This window comes from Vulpes lagopus, chromosome 7, assembly GCF_018345385.1.
Source record: "Vulpes lagopus strain Blue_001 chromosome 7, ASM1834538v1, whole genome shotgun sequence".
In the NCBI taxonomy this organism is placed as follows: domain Eukaryota; kingdom Metazoa; phylum Chordata; class Mammalia; order Carnivora; family Canidae; genus Vulpes; species Vulpes lagopus.
The window spans coordinates 80,278,234-80,302,504 of NC_054830.1; the positions used below are offsets into that span (position 1 = coordinate 80,278,234).

The following is a 24,271-nucleotide window of genomic DNA, read 5'->3' on the forward strand; positions in this document are numbered from 1 at the left end:
CAAGCTGAAGGCAGATGCTTAACTGAGTGAGCCACCCATGTGCCCCTAAGGAACCCTTTAGTTTAATGTCTTCCATTCAGAGAGGAGGAAACAGATCCAGAGAGGGAAAGTACCTTGTTCTTGGATTATGTATTTATTTTACTGTGTATATCTGCAGTTATGGCTAGACCAGCAAAGCTATCTTGAAGCAAAATGGATACAAAGGGATGATGGCCACTAATGGGTGGCCATGGTTACCTGTGAAGGTGCGACGGTCATCTTCGGAACTGTGCTCACTGAGGCACAGGCGGGTAGAACACACCAAATTGCCAGCAAAACAAGAACAGATATTGCAGTCAATATTAAACGATGCCCCATGACCTGAGAAAAAGAGAAAATGTTGACCCATTTCATGCATTTATGAGTAAACCATAAATTAAAAATGTAATAGTTTAAGTTTTAAAATAGAAATTCTTGAAAGATGACTTTTGAATATACAGACTAGAAAGTTAAATCTGTAACATTTATATTTTCATACTTACCTCCCACCATTTCTCTCTAAACCCCTAATGGCTAGTCTCACCAGACTGTTCCCTATTATCTGGGAATGTTTTTGGCTTCCCTTTCTGCCTCACTGCTCCTCTCCTTCTGGAACTTTGATCATCTCTCCGGAATCAGCCCTGATGCCATCTTTGAATTGAAGACTCTCCTGATGCCCTGGCAGGAATGACTAGGTCCTTGAAGACACTTGATCTGCTCCTTTTGTGCTCCAATTCTCCCCCATCTGATCACATACAGCATGACCTCAATCCCTCACCCCAGTTTTAGCCCCATAAGGCACTAGTATGTTCTTCTGTAAAGAATAGGTATTTAGCCAGTGGAACTCATGGAAGGAATGAATTTGTTTATCCTCAAATATTGTGATACATGGTACCTACCTTACATTTTGGCTAAGTGGAATATGGGCTAAAAAATGAATACCTGACTTGTTCTAGGGCAGACAATTATAGGCTCTTTTTAGCCAAAAGCACTCCTCTTTCAAATAAGATCTCAGACAGAAGAGTAAACCAAGAGGCATATTAAAGCTGAACTACTCTGGTTGATGGGTATAGGGTAATGGAGGGGAGAGGGTGGCAGAGTGAACAGCTGTGGGGGAGTACATTCTCAAAAGTAGCATTTTTCCCCACAATTTTTGAGGTTGTATATTGACATGAATGGTTGTTAGGGCTATAAGCAAAACACGGTTAAGGAAGCAGTGAGAGCAAGACCCTCCAACTTTTAGAGAGGGCATCAAAGGGGGGCACTTCTTCATGTGCTCTGTCCCAATGCCTAGTCAACAGTGTAGTACCCACCCTCCAGTTCACTATCTAGGATGCCAAACTCTGACTTTTACTACTGGTTAAGAGACACAATTGAGGAAGGGATGGGAAGGACACACATGGGTCCTTTCCTGTGGAGGGCAAGGGCTTTGGAGTCAGGCCTAGGACTGAATGTGCTTAAAACAATTAAAAGTTCAGTAAGTATAATTAATTAATTGTTATTAGCTATTAATCCCTTCTTTGTTTTTAATTTTTATTTATTTATGATAGTCACACAGAGAGAGAGAGAGGCAGAGACACAGGCAGAGGGAGAAGCAGGCTCCATGCACCGGGAGCCCGACGTGGGATTCGATCCCGGGTCTCCAGGATCGCGCCCTGGGCCAAAGGCAGGCGCCAAACCGCTGCACCACCCAGGGATCCCTATTAATCCCTTCTTGAGGAGGCTCCTAAGAAGGTTCCTTAGAAGTCCTAGTGTCCTGTAGAGTACAGTTTGAAAAATACTGCCCTGGAGGATCTGATTTGTAGACCTTACTCTTTGGTGGGAATCTACCCAATGTTCTTATAAAGTTAAGATAACTAATCTCATATTAGAAATGAAAAGGGACGCCTGGGTGGCTCAGTGGTTGGGCGTGCCTTTGGCTTAGGTCATGATCCCAGGATCTGGGATCGAGTCCCACATCAGGCTCCCTGCGAGGAGCCTGCTTCTCCCTCTGCCTATGTCTCTGCCTCTCTCAGTCTGTGTCTCTCATGAATAAATAAATAAATCTTAAAAAAAAATAAAAAGAAAAAAAGCAAATACAGTTCAAGACTCACTTTTTCTTTTTCCTCCGACAATACACGACTTCTGAAGATCTATACAGTGCATCTCCACACAGTTTTCCAAGAGTCCACTTTGTCCACATGAGCAAATTTTGTAACAACCAACTTCCCCTGCAGATGATGGCACCTGAATTAGTGTCCCTTGACGGACAATGAAATCAGAGGCTTCTCCCAATTTGCAACCTGTACAAACAAAAATAAGCTGAGAGAGATGGTATTGTTTTATAACATTAAAAATATTTTACATAAGTCCTATAGGCACTGTGTGGTACTAAAGATTATGTAATAGAACTTTCACTAAGTTGAAGAATTGGTTTGATTCACTGACCAAACCATTTCCTCTCATATGAAAAGTCTATGGTCCGTGAGATGGTGGTGATTACGGATCTATACCCCAAAGCTAGCTATAGTTCAGTACAAAAATGCTATAAGGTATGTTGTTCTTGTTGTTTTTTACTTCTTTAGGCTTACCAAGGATATTTAAAAAATCACAGATATTTTTAAAATGGACTATAAAAACTGATAATATTTTTAGAGTACGCTTGGTCAGGAAAACTTTTAGTAATGGAATGCACGCATATTGTAAATTCAAAGTAAAGGTGAGTTCTTCATTGGACTTAAGGAAAACCCATTCATTTCCAATTTTAACAAGGTTTATCTTGACTCTATAGCTGATATATTCTGGTATTACACAGATATTATAAATGATCCTTTGAGACATCATAGTTATTTAATTATTTAATTTAATCTTCTATTCCTTTTTACTTCACAGATAATTCTTAAAAATATTTTGTTGATTTATTTAAGAGAGAGAGCACTAGAGAGAGAGAAAGCATGAGTATGGGGCATAGGGAGAGGGAGAAGCAGGCTCCCTATTGAGCAGGGAGCCCAATGTGGGACTTGATCCCAGGACTCCAGGATCATGACATGAGCTAAAGGCAGATGCTTAACTGACTGAGCCACCCAGGTACCCCTATTTCACAGATATATTTATTTATTCATTTATTTATTTTTGTAAAGATTTTATTTATTTTTTCATGAAAGACACAGTGAGAGAGGCAGAGACATAGGCAGAGGAAGAAGCAGGCTCCTTGCAGATGAGCTCGATGCGGGACTCAATCCCAGGACCCTGGGATCACGACCTGCACCAAAGGCAGACGTTCAACCACTGAGCAATAAAGGTGCCCCAAGATTTTATTTATTTTCACATTTTTAAATGGTGATTTTAATATGACAAAGAAACATTTTCAATTGGGAAATAGGGAAAAGGAAGCAAAATGTTGCCACTGTACTCTAAAGGGATGCACAAAGAGATAAAGACATCAAAATCCAATGGGATAAATATTTCTTATTCAAGAGGTCTCCTGCATTTCAAAAAATAAATCAGTCTTAAAATCATATGCATCTCAATAAAACATTAAGCTTATGGAGATAACTGTACATTCCTTGAGTATGTCTTTTTTCCATATAACTAAAGGAAAGAAAAGAAAAAACATGAATAATGTGCAGTACACTTTTTCAAACATTACAACATGGGAGAGAATGTACAAAAAACTGGCTCAAGGTTTTCTTTTCTTTTGTTGTCAAGAACCCTGTAACTCATTATGAGAATCAGTTTACAATCTAAATGATCGTTGAAAATTACATTTGTCTTTGTCTTTTCCTGCCTATATAACTAACACATGTTTATGGGGAAAACCTCAAAATTACAGAAAAACATAACTTAGAAAATAAAGTTCGTTGTGAGCTCACTCCAAAGATAATCCTTATAAACTTTTTTTTTTTTTTTTTTAATTTATGATAGTCACACAGAGAGAGAGAGAGAGAGAGAGAGGCAGACACATAGGCAGAGGGAAAAGCAGGCTCCATGCACCGGAAGCCCGATGTGGGATTCGATCCCGGGTCTCCAGGATTGCGCCCTGGGCCAAAGGCAGGCGCCAATCCGCTGCGCCACCCAGGGATCCCAAGATAATCCTTATAAAGACATAACCAGCGGCACAAATCCACACTCACCCCACATCCACACCCATCTACGTCTTACCTTGAACACAAGAGTATGGAAGGCAGGGATCTCCAGACGGACACCCCTTCCGATTTACCTCACAGAGCTCATTAGCAGGGCAAGGATTTGGGTTACAGGGATGAGTGACCTCTTCTACAATATTACCCAAAGTACTTGGCCCTGAAAAACCAAACACAGATCAGATTAACCAACCCAAAAAGGTAACAGAGGTCTGTAAATTATCTGAATTAATTATGGCTAGAATAAATGGAGAACTTGTGAGTAGAAAGTGAGGCCTAATTCTAGTAAATTATCAAAACACAGAGATTCTCTGATCATTTGTGAATTTAGCATAAACATATATACATTCATTCACTTGTTTATTTACTGGGTACCTATGATATACTGGGAAAGGTTCTGGGCTTTGGAGGTACAGGAGTGAACAAAATAGACAAATCTCTATTGTAGAATTTACATTTTATTTGGGAAATAGACTAGGAGTATATGTATGCATGTGTGTCTCTATGTGTATAAATTTAAAAAGTTACCTAATGATAAGTAATAAGTAGTATAAAGGGATGGAAAGTGGTTAAGTATACTTTGGATAGGGTGGCCAAATAGGTGCTTATGCCTAAGAGGAATAACTCTGCACATTTTACCATAAACTATAATAATTCACTATGGTAAGATGGATCCTGTACCATGATTATATTTGTCAACTTGTGAAATAATGACCATGGAAGAGTCTCACTTCATATAAAGTGTATGTGATATTTAAAGAGTGTTAAAATTCAAACAAAAACATTTCTTTAATTTTTTTCATTCTACACATATATTTCACTGCTCAAATAGAGTCTAGGCTTGTGAATACATTAGTTTTGCTCATTTTATTTTAGGCCAGACTCAGACTGGGGCTAGTAAAGGCATAAGGGTTCTTGGAGTTCATCTCATACAGCCCAATCTTTTTATAAATAAGGAAGCTGAGGTTGAAAGAAGTGGTCTGTTCAAAGCCACGGAGGTCTAAACTCTAGTACAATGTTTTTTTTATTGGGGGGGTGCTATATTGGTCATAAAGGTTGAGGGACATAGTATGTTGGCCTTAAGAAAGTGTGGCTGATATCACGAGCTGCAAATCTAGCATCTACTCTTCTCTTCCTGCTTACTAATAACAGTATGACACAATGGGTTCACAGCTAAGAAGATCATCTTTCTCAGTTTCCCTTACAGCTAGGGTGGTTTTCCCTTACATTAGGACATGGTGGTTAGAATTCCAGGAGCCATGTTGAGATGATAAAGTACCTGAAGTAACTTTGATGATGGAAGCCAAACACTAAGGACAGTGTGGAAAGCAAAAGGAGCGTGGACTCTAGATGGTGGAGTACTGTAACAGCCCTGGACTTACTTACTTACTTATTTACTTATCTATCTATCTATCTATCTATCTATCTATCTATCTATCAATCTATCTATTTGTTTGTTTATGGCTTTCCTTTTCTTTTACCCGTTGTTCTGTTATTTGCAGTAGAACTCAGTCTTATCTAACACAGGAAAACTAAATAGGAGCTGAATTCTTGGTCCGCCTTTCCAGCCAGCTCAGAGCACTAACGCCCCCTGGCGGCAGCATAGACACTTTCGTTACCCTAACAACAGTGGTGTGTATGAGTTCCATCAGATTTCCAAGGCACAGGGTCATCTCCTGCTAAGACACTCAGCTTCAGGATCCCTCAATGGGATACCAACTTACTCTTCTAGCTCTTGGCCTAGCTCTTAGCAGAATTATTTTGGCAGAGACAAAAGTTGCATTTTCAAGTACTAACCCAGACCGTCATTCCTTACTCCCTTGTTGGTGGGTTGGTCTAAACCAAGCTTGGCTCAGGTCCACTAATATTCTGAAGACAAAAAGCTAAAGATTCCCTAGGGGTAAATTCCACTTCCTGGTCAAATCATGACAATGATATGGAGCTGTTATCTAAGATGATTACCCCAGATTCATTGCTCAGAATTCTTAATTTTTATTTATTTATGATAGTCACAGAGAGAGAGAGAGAGAGAGAGGCAGAGATACAGGCAGAGGGAGAAGCAGGCTCCATACACCGGGAGCCTGACGTGGGATTCGATCCCGGGTCTCCAGGATCGCGCCCTGGGCCAAAGGCAGGTGCCAAACCGCTGCGCCACCCAGGGATCCCTCATTGCTCAGAATTCTTTTTTTTTTTTTTTTTATTGCTCAGAATTCTTGATTGACAATAGTACATCAGCTCCTCAGAATAAGATAATCACTTGTGCTTATGTATTTTAAGATGATAATTCTTTCCAAGGCCAAAAGGGCCAAACAAATAAGAGTCTGCAATTGAGATTGTATCATTAAACCACACATTTTCAGCAGATAGATGTTCATCCAAAGCAAACATGAAGGGCAGAGATGGAAGGGAGAAGTATTCAAAATCTAAAAAAACAAAGTACTTACTGAGGTATGTATCCAAAGGTATACAATTCTCTAGGTCATCTGTAGGTGACAGAAGCTCACAAATACTTTCAGCTGTGTGGTCTTCAGGGAATTTATTCTGGTCCCCACATTTCTTAAGAATCTCCACACAATCTGATCTTAAAAAGAAAAATACACACAAATCATCTCATGTTGTCTTGTCAACATCAATTCTGTTTCTGAAGCCTTCTAGAAGGTGAGTTTTCATAACAATGATTTACAATTGGTAGGTTAGACATCAGAAGTCAAAAGAAATCAGAAGTCAGAGAAGACTTCAGGTTGCATAGTAGTAAGTAACATATTGTAATATCAAAGCATCCTTTCCTCTTATCTGAGATCAAAGGCCTCGCTCAAATTTTATACTCATACTGTTACTACGATCAATGTGGCTTGTCCCTGTTTTTGAAAGAAAATTAGGGCAGCCCGGGTGGCACAGCAGTTTAGCACCGCCTGCAGCCTGAGGTGTGATGCTGGAGACCCGGGATGGAGTCCCACATCTGGCTCCCTGCATGGAGCCTGCTTCTCCCTCTGCCTGTGTCTCTGCCTCTCTCTCTCTGTGTCCTCATGAATAAATAAATAATTTAAAAAATTTAAAAAAAAAGAAAGAAAATTAAACTAGACTAGTCTGATTTGCTCTTTGCAAAATCCTTTCTTTCAGGACCTCATGCTTGCTTGGTTCTTCCTCCTTCTCTCCCCTTCTCTTTTTAAATATTTTAAAAATTATCAACATTAAGGTGTTTGGCCCATAACAACTGGAAAGTACACTACTTAAAATTTTCTCAGTCTTCAAAAGGGATTTGATTCTTTAAGTTTTCATGCTAAGAATCCATAGATTTCCCACTGGTTGCCTCTTGCTCGTCACTAAAGTTACCCTTCATCTTTCTCCTTCCTCGGGTCTTCCCCAAGTCATGCCACAGAATAGATGTGGACACTGTTTAAGGTTGAAATAATATGCCATCAGTCATCAAGTGCCCCATAACACCAAGACACACACCAACAACTTAGGGGCTGGATAGTAACTTGGTTTTTAGAAAAATAGATGCTTGAAGATCAGGTGGCATAAATTACTACATGGTTAATGCTTCTGGTTTTACCCAGCACAGCAGCTTTTTTATCTTTATCCTAGATCTCCTAAGCAAACAATTCACAAAATGTTCCCTAGAAACAGGCCCTAATGACTATATTCAGTAATTCCTTTACTCATCAAACATGTATGGAACACCTACTGTGTATCAGGATTATGCTAATCCCTGAAGAGAAAAAGAGAAAAGAAGAGACAAGAAAAAGGAGTCACAAGGAAGAATAAATTCCTCAAGGAGAAAAAACTCTAACAGAATAAAAGTACACATATTAAATATAAAAACAGAATTGCACATTGAAGGTACTCAATAAATGTTTCTGGAACTAAATTCCATGAGAGTAGTTCAAATAAAGGCCTATAGACGTTTGTAGGAAGGATAAATTACTATTAGCTGGAGAGATCTGGGAAGATTCCATAGGAATGACTTGCATCTGAGAGAGGCTAAGAAAGATGGGCAGTGGGTAAGTGAAGATGGAAGAGTAGTTTAAGCAGAGGAGGAAATTTAACATGTGGGAAGTATAGGCAAAGGGAAGTGGTGGGAGAGAAAACTCTAAAAATAGGCTACAGTTCAAATCATGGTCTGAACCAAGACTGGAGAGTCATTACGAGGAAAGAAACTTACTTGCAAATAATACTTCCCCGGGATTTACTATGACAAGGTTTAATCTGCAGTGAACAAGCTATTGCCTTCCACATTTCTGGCTGACACTTCTTAATGTCAAGAACAGGTATGTTGATAAATGGCATCTTTATGCTTCCTTTCTCCCACAGCTTCATGTCATTCATGGCTCCTTGATCTGACTGAGCATTACAACTCCTGAAAAGTTCTGTTGGCCTGAAAAGAAAAAAGGGCAGAAAGAATCAAGAGGCAATTATTTTCTAGAGAGAATAGGTAAAATCCTAACATACTGATGCAGCAGGAAAATCTGATTTTCTTAAGTATATACAACGCATCAAAGAATATCAGCTTTGAACGTATGGAGATTCAACGTAGACACATTAAGATTGTGACTACATCTTTCCTTTTTAACAAAGATTTTGTGATGCAGTTGAACTTTCAAAATGCTCTGTGTGGGGCTATCATCTTTAGATTGTACCATTTTTTCATATCACAAAGTAAATGATCCAACTTTTAGAAACAGATATAATATAAAAATGAAATATACAAACAGGACAGATGGGAGCTATACTTGTGGTGAACATGGCATGGTGTATTAAACTTGTCAAATTACCAAGTTGTACACTTGAAACTAATGTAACATTGTGTGTGAACTATACTCGAATTTAGAGTTTGAACAAATGACATCTTAGTATTATTATTAAAAAATAGTTTTGATCTCATGGTGTTTGGGAGACCATGCACCACACTTTAAGAAACACTCTTTTTTTCATTCACCTGGTTATAGACAAAGTCTGTGTCCAGTTTTCATGTGTCTCTTAATGGCCACAATGGTATTGTTGGGGCATAATTTTCTAAGGAACTGCCAAACTATTTTCCAAAGTGGTTACACCATTTTACACTCTTAGCAGCAATGTATGAAAGTTCCAGGCACTTGGAACTGTTGTCAGTACCTTTAGTTGTAGCCACTCTGCTGGCATGCAGTGGTACTCTACTGGTTTTAATTTGCATTTTGCTGATGACCAATCACATCAAACACATTTTCATGCACTTATTGGCTATCTGGGTATCTTCTTTTGTGAAGTGTCTTTCTAGCTATTCACCCTCTTTAGAAAAAGTTGTCTTTTTACTATTGATTATAAAAGAGTTCTTTATATATTCTGGATATAAGTCCTGTGTCAGATATATGTATAACAAATATTTTCTTCCAGTTTGTGGTTTGCCTTTTCATTTTTTTTAAAGATGTATTTATTTTAGAGAGACAGAGAGAGAGCATGAGCAGGAGGGGCAGAGGGACAGAGAGCATCTCAAGCAGACTCTGCACTGAGCACAGAGCCCAAAATCGGCCTTGATCCCACAACCCTGAGATCATGACCTAAGGTGAAACCACCACTCAGGTAACCCCTCACCTTTTCATTTTCTTAATGGTATCTTTTGATAAACAAAATTTTTAAAATTTAAAAATTTATTTTATTTAGCTAAAATATTTTATTGGGATATAATTTACAAAGAATTAATGTACAGATCTTAAGAGTTCAGTAAGTTTTGAAAATTGTATTCATCCCATGTAATCAAAACCCCAAACAAAATATGGCACATTTCTATCACCCCATAGAGTTCCCTTATGACCCCCTACAGCCAGTTCCTCCTTCCAAAGGCAATGACTTTATGATCTTTATATCATAGATTACTTTGCCTATTCTTAGAACTCATATATATGGAATTATAAAGATTATATTTTGTGTTTGGCTTCTTCCATTCAACATAAGACTCATCCACATATGGGGTTTATCAGTAGTTTGGATTTTTCCTTTTTCCTTGCTGTGTACTATTCTGTTGTTTGGATACACCACAATATGCTCTTTCATTCTCTTCTTGATCCATGATTGACTTATTTTTCTCCAAATTCTGGGTTCTTATGAATAAGGCTACTGTATAAGTCTTTTTTTCTTTTTTGGGGGGACTTAGGTTTTCATGTCTCTTGAATAAATGCTTCAGAATGGGATTGCTAGGTCATGGACTTGACTTTTTAAGACACTGCAAGAGAATTCTCCAAAGTGCTTAAACCATCTCATATCCTCATCAGTGAAGTATGAGAGCTCCACTTGCTTCACATGTTTCTCAGTCTTTTAATTTTAGCTATTCTAATGGGTGTGAAGAGGCATCTCACTGAAGTTTTAATTACATATTGCATAAATAATGACAAAGAACTTTTGCATATACTTAAATGTCTATTTTGATGTCTTCTTTGGTGAAAGACCCTTGAGATTTTTTTGTCCTTTTTTTTTTAATTGGGTTTACTTTTTATTATAGGATTGTAGGAGTTATTTATATATTTTGGTTTCAAGTCCTTTGTCAAATTTGTGTGACTGTAAGTGTGCAAATGTGATACACTGAATATTTTCTCAAACTGTGGCCTACCTTGTCAAATCTTAAATGGTGTCTTTTGGTGAACAAGTATTTATTGTTGAACCCTAACTCATTAATTTTTTCCTTTTATAATTAGTACATTTTGTCTCTTGTCTACAAAATCTTTGTTTACACCAAGGTTTTCAAGATATTCTGCTATGTTTTCTTCTAGAAGCTTTACATTTTCAGCTTTTGTTTTGTTCTAGGATCCATCTTTAGTTAATTTTATTTATGTGTTTGTTGAAAGAGAGAGAGAGAGAGAGAGAGAAAGAATGAGCAGGAGGGGTAGAGGGAGGAGAGAGAATCTCAAGCAGACTCCATGCTGAACACGAAGCCTGACACAGGGCTCAATCTCATGACCCTGAGATCATAACATGAGCCAAAACCAAGAGTTAGACACTTAACTGACTGCACTGCTTAGGTACTCCTTAAATTAATTTTTGTATATGGTGTGAGATTGAGGTTGAGGTTTTTTTTTTTTCATACAGTCAACTGTTCTAGCAACATTTGTTGAAAAGATGTTTCTTTTTTTTTTTGCATTGAATTGACTTGCTCCCTTTGTTGAAAATCAATTTACTGTGTTTGGGTCTGTTCTTGTGTCTCTGTTTTGTCCTACTGATCTATTTGCCCAAGCTTAAGCCAATTTATATTGCTTCACTTTGTGTTGCTTTATAATTAGGGTCAAAATCAGGTACTGTAAGTTCTCCAAATTTGTTATTTTTAAAAAAATTCTATCAGCTATCCTAGGTCCTTCATATTTTCAGTTGAATTTCAGAATTAGTCTGCCAATTTCTATTTTAAAAAGCCTGTTGCAGGGCAGCCCTGATGGCTCAGCGGTTTGGCACTGCCTTCAGTCCGGGGCCTGATCCTGGAGACCCAGAATCGAGTCCCACATTGGGCTCCCTGCATGGAGCCTGCTTTTCCCTCTGCCTGTGTCTCTGTCTCTCTCATGAATAAATAAATCAATCTTTAAAAAAAGAAAATAAAAAGCCTGTTGGGATTCTGATTGGGATCAGAATCTAGAGATCAGGGCAGCCCTGGTGGCCCAGCGGTTTAGTGCTGCCTTCAGCCTGGGATGTGATCCTGGAGACCCGGGATCGAGTCCCAAGTCAGGCTCCATGCAGGGAGCAGCTTCTCCCTCTGCCTCTCTCTCTCTCTCTGTGTCTGTCATGAATAAATAAATAAAATCTAAAAAAAAAAAAAAAAAATCTAGAGATCAGTTTCAGAAAAATTAACACCTTAAAAATATTGAGTCTTCTAATTCATGAACATGGTACCTCTCTTTGTTTATTCACTGTCTTTAATTTCTTTCTATAAAGTTTTCTGGTTCTCAATATATAGTTCTTATACCTCTTTTGTTAAATTTATTCTTTTTCATGTTTTTTGATGCAATCGTATAAATTTGTTTGTTTTTTTTTTTTTTTTAAATTTGTTTATGAGAGTCAGAGAGAGAGAGAGAGAGAGAGAGGCAGAGAGAGAAGCAGGCTCCATGCACCGGGAGCCCGATGTGGGACTCGATCCCGGGTCTCCAGGATCGCGCCCTGGGCCAAAGGCAGGCGCCAAGCCGCTGCGCCACCCAGGGATCCCAAATTTGTATTTTTTAAATAAATTTCATTTTCCAATTGTTTGTTGCTAACATACAGAAATACAATTGGCTTTTGTATGTTAACCTTGTATATTGTCACTTTATTAAATTTAAGGATTTATGGGGAGTTTGTTTGCAGATTTGAGGACATCTCCTTTCATGGTTCCCACTTTTCTGGGGTTTTCTACTCTTGCATCTAGCTACTCTGGCAGCCCTAAACTCTGTTCTCTAACTCCTCAGGCCAAGACTAATGCTTTTTACTTGAATTCTTTATACCATGCAAGGGGGCTGAGAGTGCCCATGAAGGAAAAACTGGATAAATGTGCTCTCATGCAGTGTGGTTCTCTGTATTATGAGATACAGCCCTTCCTGCTTTTGGTCACCCTCTAATGTCTTTAAAACAATACTTACCAAATATTTTGTACAGAGTTCATAATTGGTACTTGCAGAAGTATTAGTTTGATACAAACTACTCCACCATCCCCAGAAGCCAGACTACATGCCCAAGTTTAACTTTAAACATTTCAGATTTCAAATTTATTCAATCTCTAAGCCAGGTCCTTATTGGCTAACACTCAATCATCAGCTGTAAAGATATCTCAATTTTCTTACTTGAAATAATATTCTGAATACCTTATTAAAAATATTCTGAATGTTTTTATTTTATTTTTTTTAATGTTTTTATTTTTTAAGATTTTACTTATTTATTTGAAAGAGAGAGAGAGAGAGAGAGAGCGAGCACAAGCAGGGGAACGGTAGAGGGAAACGGAGCAGCAGGGAGCCTGATGCAGGACTCCATCCCAGGACACCAGGATCACAACTTGAGCCGAAGGCAGATGTTTAACCAACTAAGCCACCCAGGTGCCCCTATTCTGAATACTTTTAAAAGAATAGGATTTATGTTCATTTGAACTTCCTTCTGGTCCAACTGAATTATCCTTTTCCTCTTCACCCTCTTGATCTCCAGGCTGTAGCTCACAAAACCAGCCCCTTCTTATTTAGGAACTCTCTCTCTGGCTTCTCTGATATCATGTTCTCTATGCTTCTGGATGTTTGTTCACCCATTCAGTTTTGGGCCCTTGTTTTTCTGACCATACTTGATACTTCAATAAAATACAAATAGGTAAGAAAATATTTTTTTGTATGAAGTAGGGAAGTCACTGAGTGGGACCTTCAGACAGGTTGAAGTAAATTTCTACATAAACTGTTGAAAAGAGGGCATTTGGATGACCAAATTGTTCACGGTGATTTATTCTGCAGTGGATTGTTTCCACTGGTTGTGTAATATAAGGAAGAGGGGGAGAATGGTAGATTGAAGACAGAAAAGATTCTTTGAATTATAGATTCTTTAAAATCTTTAGTCTAGAAAGGATTTTGTTACAGTGCTTCCTTTCCCAGAGGTGATTTACTGGATGGGTTATAGCATTTAAAGATGAAATAATAAAAAAATACTACTTCCTTTTAACTTAGCACCAGAGTAAAAATCAGAGTAAAGTGGTCTTTTCACTTACTTAAAAACAAGAAAATGATAAACACTTCCATTCCGTGTACAACAGTTTGCTCTTACCTGTTGTTAAAATTAGTACAGTAAGTAAGATTTCTACAGCCCAACTGGCAAGGTTCCCGAACGTCTGCTAAACAGGTCAACATGGACACTTCCACTGGATTATATTCACAAAAACGATCAAACTCTTGCCAGCTCTGTGTGTTGCCCCAGCTCATGCTATAAAGTTTAGTGCACAGTTCTCTGAAACAAAGGCACAAATGCAGAAACACAGATGAGCCAAATGAATATTTGATTTGCATAAAACTCAAATTCTATGAACTATTTCATAGAATATAAATAAGAATTAATATAAATAAGAATAATATAAATAAGAATTAATATAAATAAGAATATAAATAAGAATATAAATAAGAATTAATATAAATAAGAATATAAATAAGAATTAATATAAATAAGAATTAATATAAATAAGAATATAAATAAGAATTAATATAAATAAGAATATAAATAAGAATATAAATAAGAATATAAATAAGAATTAATATAAATAAGAATTAATATAAATAAGAATTAATATAAATAAGAATTAATATAAATAAGAATTAATATAAATAAGAATTAATATAAATAAGAATTAATATAAATAAGAATTAATATAAATAAGAATATAAATAAGAATTAATATAAATAAGAATTAATATAAATAAGAATTAATATAAATAAGAATATAAATAAGAATTAATATAAATAAGAATATAAATAAGAATTAATATAAATAAGAATATAAATAAGAATATAAATAAGAATATAAATAAGAATTAATATAAATAAGAATTAATATAAATAAGAATTAATATAAATAAGAATTAATATAAATAAGAATTAATATAAATAAGAATTAATATAAATAAGAATTAATATAAATAAGAATTAATATAAATAAGAATTAATATAAATAAGAATTAATATAAATAAGAATTAATATAAATAAGAATATAAATAAGAATATAAATAAGAATTAATATAAATAAGAATTAATATAAATAAGAATATAAATAAGAATATAAATAAGAATTAATATAAATAAGAATTAATATAAATAAGAATTAATATAAATAAGAATTAATATAAATAAGAATTAATATAAATAAGAATTAATATAAATAAGAATATAAATAAGAATATAAATAAGAATTAATATAAATAAGAATTAATATAAATAAGAATATAAATAAGAATTAATATAAATAAGAATTAATATAAATAAGAATTAATATAAATAAGAATTAATATAAATAAGAATTAATATAAATAAGAATTAATATAAATAAGAATATAAATAAGAATTAATATAAATAAGAATTAATATAAATAAGAATTAATATAAATAAGAATATAAATAAGAATATAAATAAGAATTAATATAAATAAGAATTAATATAAATAAGAATTAATATAAATAAGAATTAATATAAATAAGAATTAATATAAATAAGAATTAATATAAATAAGAATTAATATAAATAAGAATATAAATAAGAATTAATATAAATAAGAATTAATATAAATAAGAATATAAATAAGAATTAATATAAATAAGAATTAATATAAATAAGAATTAATATAAATAAGAATTAATATAAATAAGAATTAATATAAATAAGAATTAATATAAATAAGAATTAATATAAATAAGAATTAATATAAATAAGAATTAATATAAATAAGAATATAAATAAGAATTAATATAAATAAGAATATAAATAAGAATATAAATAAGAATTAATATAAATAAGAATTAATATAAATAAGAATATAAATAAGAATTAATATAAATAAGAATTAATATAAATAAGAATTAATATAAATAAGAATTAATATAAATAAGAATTAATATAAATAAGAATTAATATAAATAAGAATATAAATAAGAATTAATATAAATAAGAATATAAATAAGAATTAATATAAATAAGAATTAATATAAATAAGAATATAAATAAGAATTAATATAAATAAGAATTAATATAAATAAGAATTAATATAAATAAGAATTAATATAAATAAGAATTAATATAAATAAGAATATAAATAAGAATTAATATAAATAAGAATTAATATAAATAAGAATTAATATAAATAAGAATTAATATAAATAAGAATATAAATAAGAATATAAATAAGAATATAAATAAGAATATAAATAAGAATTAATATAAATAAGAATTAATATAAATAAGAATTAATATAAATAAGAATTAATATAAATAAGAATATAAATAAGAATATAAATAAGAATTAATATAAATAAGAATATAAATAAGAATTAATATAAATAAGAATTAATATAAATAAGAATATAAATAAGAATTAATATAAATAAGAATATAAATAAGAATATAAATAAGAATTAATATAAATAAGAATTAATATAAATAAGAATATAAATAAGAATTAATATAAATAAGAATTAATATAAATAAGAATTAATATAAATAAGAATTAATATAAATAAGAATTAATATAAATAAGAATTAATATAAATAAGAATTAATATAAATAAGAATTAATATAAATAAGAATTAATATAAATAAGAATTAATATAAATAAGAATTAATATAAATAAGAATTAATATAAATAAGAATTAATATAAATAAGAATTAATATAAATAAGAATTAATATAAATAAGAATTAATATAAATAAGAATATAAATAAGAATTAATATAAATAAGAATTAATATAAATAAGAATTAATATAAATAAGAATTAATATAAATAAGAATTAATATAAATAAGAATATAAATAAGAATATAAATAAGAATTAATATAAATAAGAATTAATATAAATAAGAATATAAATAAGAATATAAATAAGAATTAATATAAATAAGAATATAAATAAGAATATAAATAAGAATTAATATAAATAAGAATATAAATAAGAATTAATATAAATAAGAATTAATATAAATAAGAATTAATATAAATAAGAATTAATATAAATAAGAATATAAATAAGAATTAATATAAATAAGAATATAAATAAGAATATAAATAAGAATTAATATAAATAAGAATTAATATAAATAAGAATTAATATAAATAAGAATATAAATAAGAATTAATATAAATAAGAATATAAATAAGAATTAATATAAATAAGAATTAATATAAATAAGAATTAATATAAATAAGAATTAATATAAATAAGAATTAATATAAATAAGAATTAATATAAATAAGAATTAATATAAATAAGAATATAAATAAGAATTAATATAAATAAGAATATAAATAAGAATATAAATAAGAATTAATATAAATAAGAATATAAATAAGAATTAATATAAATAAGAATTAATATAAATAAGAATATAAATAAGAATATAAATAAGAATTAATATAAATAAGAATTAATATAAATAAGAATTAATATAAATAAGAATTAATATAAATAAGAATTAATATAAATAAGAATTAATATAAATAAGAATTAATATAAATAAGAATTAATATAAATAAGAATATAAATAAGAATATAAATAAGAATATAAATAAGAATTAATATAAATAAGAATTAATATAAATAAGAATTAATATAAATAAGAATATAAATAAGAATTAATATAAATAAGAATTAATATAAATAAGAATTAATATAAATAAGAATTAATATAAATAAGAATTAATATAAATAAGAATTAATATAAATAAGAATATAAATAAGAATTAATATAAATAAGAATTAATATAAATAAGAATTAATATAAATAAGAATTAATATAAATAAGAATTAATATAAATAAGAATTAATATAAATAAGAATTAATATAAATAAGAATATAAATAAGAATTAATATAAATAAGAATTAATATAAATAAGAATATAAATAAGAATTAATATAAATAAGAATTAATATAAATAAGAATTAATATAAATAAGAATTAATATAAATAAGAATTAATATAAATAAGAATATAAATAAGAATTAATATAAATAAGAATTAATATAAATAAGAATTAATATAAATAAGAATTAATATAAATAAGAATTAATATAAATAAGAATTAATATAAATAAGAATTAATATAAATAAGAATATAAATAAGAATATAAATAAGAATTAATATAAATAAGAATATAAATAAGAATATAAATAAGAATTAATATAAATAAGAATTAATATAAATAAGAATTAATATAAATAAGAATATAAATAAGAATATAAATAAGAATTAATATAAATAAGAATTAATATAAATAAGAATTAATATAAATAAGAATATAAATAAGAATTAATATAAATAAGAATATAAATAAGAATTAATATAAATAAGAATATAAATAAGAATTAATATAAATAAGAATTAATATAAATAAGAATTAATATAAATAAGAATTAATATAAATAAGAATTAATATAAATAAGAATTAATATAAATAAGAATTAATATAAATAAGAATTAATATAAATAAGAATATAAATAAGAATTAATATAAATAAGAATTAATATAAATAAGAATTAATATAAATAAGAATATAAATAAGAATTAATATAAATAAGAATATAAATAAGAATTAATATAAATAAGAATATAAATAAGAATTAATATAAATAAGAATTAATATAAATAAGAATTAATATAAATAAGAATTAATATAAATAAGAATTAATATAAATAAGAATTAATATAAATAAGAATTAATATAAATAAGAATTAATATAAATAAGAATTAATATAAATAAGAATATAAATAAGAATTAATATAAATAAGAATTAATATAAATAAGAATTAATATAAATAAGAATTAATATAAATAAGAATTAATATAAATAAGAATTAATATAAATAAGAATTAATATAAATAAGAATTAATATAAATAAGAATTAATATAAATAAGAATATAAATAAGAATATAAATAAGAATTAATATAAATAAGAATATAAATAAGAATTAATATAAATAAGAATTAATATAAATAAGAATTAATATAAATAAGAATATAAATAAGAATTAATATAAATAAGAATATAAATAAGAATTAATATAAATAAGAATATAAATAAGAATTAATATAAATAAGAATTAATATAAATAAGAATTAATATAAATAAGAATATAAATAAGAATTAATATAAATAAGAATTAATATAAATAAGAATTAATATAAATAAGAATTAATATAAATAAGAATATAAATAAGAATATAAATAAGAATTAATATAAATAAGAATATAAATAAGAATATAAATAAGAATTAATATAAATAAGAATTAATATAAATAAGAATATAAATAAGAATATAAATAAGAATTAATATAAATAAGAATTAATATAAATAAGAATTAATATAAATAAGAATATAAATAAGAATATAAATAAGAATATAAATAAGAATTAATATAAATAAGAATTAATATAAATAAGAATATAAATAAGAATATAAATAAGAATATAAATAAGAATTAATATAAATAAGAATATAAATAAGAATATAAATAAGAATATAAATAAGAATTAATATAAATAAGAATTAATATAAATAAGAATTAATATAAATAAGAATTAATATAAATAAGAATTAATATAAATAAGAATTAATATAAATAAGAATTAATATAAATAAGAATTAATATAAATAAGAATTAATATAAATAAGAATTAATATAAATAAGAATATAAATAAGAATTAATATAAATAAGAATTAATATAAATAAGAATTAATATAAATAAGAATTAATATAAATAAGAATTAATATAAATAAGAATTAATATAAATAAGAATTAATATAAATAAGAATTAATATAAATAAGAATTAATATAAATAAGAATATAAATAAGAATTAATAAGAATTAATATAAATAAGAATATAAATAAGAAAAAAGTACAAAAGCCAAAAGACTAAAATTTATCTCCCATAATTTAGACCCATAAACTGAACTTTTCCATGAAAATGTTAGTCTCTTTTGTCATCCTTCTCTTTCCTTTTTGCTATGGTTGCTACATAGCTCAGTGCTAACTGTAATATTTAATTACGGTATTTGTACATCCTTATTCTTGGCACAATTATATCTTCTAATTTCTGATCTCTCTTTTGCCTTTACGTAAAGTAAGGTAAGGCATACGTTTTGCCTCCACAAAGATAGATTCCCTTATATTTATGTTTCAATCACAGGACATAAAACTGTGACATGGTCCTCAGATTTAAGAAGCTTTACAGAGGGATCCCTGGGTGGCGCAGCGGTTTGGCGCCTGCCTTTGGCCCAGGGCGCGATCCTGGAGACCCGGGATCGAATCCCACATCGGGCTCCCGGTGCATGGAGCCTGCTTCTCCCTCCGCCTGTGTCTCTGCCTCTCTCTCTCTCTCTCTCTGTGACTATCATAAATAAATAAAAATTAAAAAAAAAAAAAGAAGCTTTACAGACTCAGGGTTCACCAGTTTCTCCCTGAAAAATTATCCCGAAGCCACTTATATTCCTTAAGATAGGCCAAGATATCTACATGTAAAGGCTTATGAATTCCATAGCTTTTATATACTATTGTAGTTAATATATACTATCTTATTTGCAGTACTTGATGATTACAAAACAACTTGTAAATAACTAAAATAATATCAGTACTATTTCCAAAGTGCCTACACATTAGTTTAATTTTAAAAATTGATAAATGTAATAAAAATGTAAGAAACATAATACATGTAATATAAAATATGATACTACCAAAACATGTAAAATCACAAGAAAAATTCTCCACTCTTGCCACATTTTATTTGACTTTCATAATTAACCCTATGAGGAAGATGTCTTTACTTTTTTATTTTTTATTTTTTATTTATTTATTTTTTTTGTCTTTACTTTTTTAAGTGTATTCATTTACTCTACTGATGTTTACTGAGTGCCTATTTTGTGTTAGACCCTGTTCAAGGCACTGGATATCCAATGGGAAATAAGAGAGACAAGGTCTCTGCTCTCAATGGAGCTTACACATTATAGAGATGAGGAAGCTGTGATTGAGTTAAATTAGGTACTTTGAACTGGAAACCAGTCCTTTCTCTAGTTCTTAACTTTCTCTATAACTTTGGACAGACTTTTAATAACATTGCAAAGTTAGTTTTCTATGTATAAGCTGGAATTAGACAAACTGATATCAACCATAAGATGATAACAATCATTTTATAAGGTTTCATATAAGAGGAAATAAGATGGAAGCAAATCATAAAACCTTATATCAAGGTAAGGTGGGACACATGTTTCTTAGTGAGATTCTTCTAGGATGACATAGCAATTCTAGTCTCCAGTGACTAGAGCATAGACACTTTTAAGGACATTGAAAGAGGGATCCCTGGGTGGCGCAGCGATTTGGCACCTGCCTTTGGCCCAGGGCGCGATCCTGGAGACCCGGGATTGAATCCCACATCGGGCTCCCGGTGCATGGAGCCTGCTTCTCCCTCTGCCTGTGTCTCTGCCTCTTTCTCTCTCTCTGTGACTATCATAAAATTAAAAAAAAAAAAAAAAAGGACATTGAAAGAATTACTCAGCATTCCCCCATAAATAAATACATTTATTGATTCCTATCAGTAATCCAATGTCCTTAATCACAGGACCAATTTAACTTCTCTTAAGCTCTTCTGTTAATTTTCTTTGGATATTATCTAGTTTTTTTTTTTTTTTTTTAAATATCCTTGTTAAAGTTTGATGAGCTATTCTAGGCACAATTTTTGCTAAAGGTCCATTCAGTTTAGAAACCACAGGAAAAACTGTTTCATTCCTAGTGATACTCATTTCAGGATATTCTGGTAATATGTGGTCCATTTTCACCTAAAATATCCTTAATAAGGCAAACTTCTGTTACCTGTGTTCTACCACGACCTTAGTTATCTCCATTTATTCTTGTCTCTAGATTGTTTCTTCCATCTTCTATTTGTATTATTTTATCCCTACATGAATCATCCAAATGAATGCCAATATAACTGCGGTCTAACTTTGAGTATAAGTGCCAATCCAGATCATTCACCAATATATGCAAAGGTTAGTTACTGTTCAAAGTTTCATAATTTAACAAACAGAATATCCCTTAGATGTCACATCCAAACATCTTCTAAATTGTAAGCTTATTTAAATGATGACCTTGGGGGTAGAATCCACATTGCATCATCTTTAAATATTTATTGCCCTGCCAATGTTAATCTTCTATACCCCAAAACTGAGTTCTTTTAGCAATGTTTAAAAACAATGTTTTATATACACATGACGCTCATTAAGTATTTGCTGGATGAAAGATTTTATATCTTCTAAACGCTTAAGTCTAAACAATGCAAAAATATGGCACACATTTGCTAGACTTAAAATCACTAATTAAAATGTTATTTTCTACTGGTTTTAATAAAGGAAAATGAGATACTGACCTACATGTTGAAGTGTTTGCTTTAGAACAACAATGCAATTTAGCCCCATCAAGGCCTGTAGAGGGAGGTGGGTGTAGGGTGACTCCAGGATGAACAGACTGTGAGCTTTCAAGAAAACACTGCCAAAGAGGATCCTGAGGTAAAGGCTGAGTCTTACAACCCTCGATGAGGCCATCAACAATTTCCATTTCTGTTTTCTTAGACATCAGAATTCTCTTGCAGGCATTTTGGCAAGCATGGTCTTCAGCTCTGTCACAGCAATATAAACCTACATTTTCAGAATATATATGACTTAATTAGCTGATTTTATGTCATGCACTGCTCAGAAGAACATGATGGTGTACTGGTAACACTACTACTCAGTCATATGTCAGTATCTGCAGTACACAGGGCCTACAAATTCTCGCTCCACTACTTTGTAGTGTAACAAATAAGTGAAGGACTAAGATGGACTAGGTATCTATTACCAGAATTTACCACTGTCTCCAAACATGGGATCTTTAGCACCAATCCCACAGAAATGAAAAATCCTACACCTAAGAAGTCCTTACATGCGAAGTATCTTATGTTCTGGAAAAGGTATTACAGACCAAACTGGAATTATTTCGTGTTAGAAATAACTCCCTAAAAGGGATTATATTGGGCAGCCCCAATGGGGCTCAGGGGTTTGGCGCCACTTTCAGCCAGGGCCTGATCCTGGAGACTCGGGATTGAGTCCCACGTTAGGCTCCCTGCATGGAGCCTGCTTCTCCCTCTGCCTGTGTCTCTGCCTCTCTCTGTGTGTCTCTCATGAAAAAATAAATAAAATCTTAAAAAAAATAATAATAAAAGGGATTGTGTTCCTGACTGAATGAAAGAGATGACTAATTTCAATAGCAAAGACCACAAAAACCATATTTCATCACATTCTGGGGTATAAAGCTTTTGTATACCTGTGCAAGTTAATTTAAGTTGTAATTTAAATAATATAATAGCAAACTCTGACAAGATGTCAAGTTGCTTCTGCTCCTGCCTTTAAGGTGAATGAAGGAAAAAAAAGAAAAAGAATGAAGGTTGAGGCACCTGGGTGGTGCTGTCAGTTAAGTATCTGACTCTCGGTTTTGGTTCAGGTCATGATCTCAGGGTCTGAGATGGAGCCCACATAGGCTCCGTGCTCAGTGGGGAAATCTGCTTAAGGTTCTTTCTCTTCCTTTTCCTCTGCTGCACCTGCCCTCATGCACATACTCTCTCAAATAAAAAAATCTTTAAAAAAAATAAAATGAATGAAGGTTGTTTGTGGCAGATGTCATCGTCTGATTTTCATCATACAGCCACACCACAGAATGCTATAAGCATCAGAGTTCTCTTTTAGATGCTGGACAAGAGGGCACATATCATTGCTTCTGGGTTTACAAAAACAAGTCTCACAGTATCTCACTGTGAATCAAAACAATGGCATCGGCTTATACATCTTGTACGTGTTTTGTCAGTTTGGTTTAATTAGTCAATTGTTTAAAGTGTGTTCATCTCTAAATGAAGAAAATGGATTAGAGGATGTATGAAGCTGAGACTCTGAAGACCATACAAGGTGCAGGTTCATTAGGAGGCCTTGATTTTCAAAAGTATCAGGATCTCTTCTCATTTTTATGATGCTTTTATTACAAAAGTAATAATTATTCATTATAAAAATTCAAACATTACAAAAACATATAATGTGGAATAGGTATATAACTAAAAATGTATCATACTCTACAGTTAGTTCTGCAACTTGACTTTTTGGTTTACTATATCTTGGACTTCTTTCTAGATAAACATACTTTTTTCTTTATGTTGGTTATATAGTATTGTTATTATACAGATATATAATTTACTTCATTAATTTTAGTCAATACCCTATTGATGAGTATTTCTAATTTTTTTCTATTGCCATCAGTGTTGTAGCAAACATTCTTTACAGGCGTATACATATTTTTGTAAATTTATAAGTTTTCTTGAAGGACAAATTCTGAGAAATGAAATTGCCAGATTAAAAGGTAGATCATTTGAAATTCTCATGGTTATAACCCAAGT

General features: G+C 30.5%; 1 protein-coding gene across 2 annotated transcripts in view; it reads right to left on the reverse strand.

Annotated features, from left to right (window-relative positions):
- The window catches only part of RECK (reversion inducing cysteine rich protein with kazal motifs), a 95,738-nt gene that overhangs the window by 33,566 nt on the left and 37,901 nt on the right, over positions 1-24,271 (reverse strand). For both annotated transcript variants that reach the window (XM_041764079.1, XM_041764078.1), the window contains exons 9-15: positions 22,223-22,490; positions 13,863-14,042; positions 8,305-8,517; positions 6,584-6,720; positions 4,159-4,299; positions 2,112-2,300; positions 238-360 (exon numbers count right to left, since the gene is read on the reverse strand). In XM_041764079.1, coding sequence (XP_041620013.1) covers positions 238-360; positions 2,112-2,300; positions 4,159-4,299; positions 6,584-6,720; positions 8,305-8,517; positions 13,863-14,042; positions 22,223-22,490 — 1,251 coding nt within the window. The remainder of the gene's footprint in view (positions 1-237; positions 361-2,111; positions 2,301-4,158; positions 4,300-6,583; positions 6,721-8,304; positions 8,518-13,862; positions 14,043-22,222; positions 22,491-24,271) is intronic.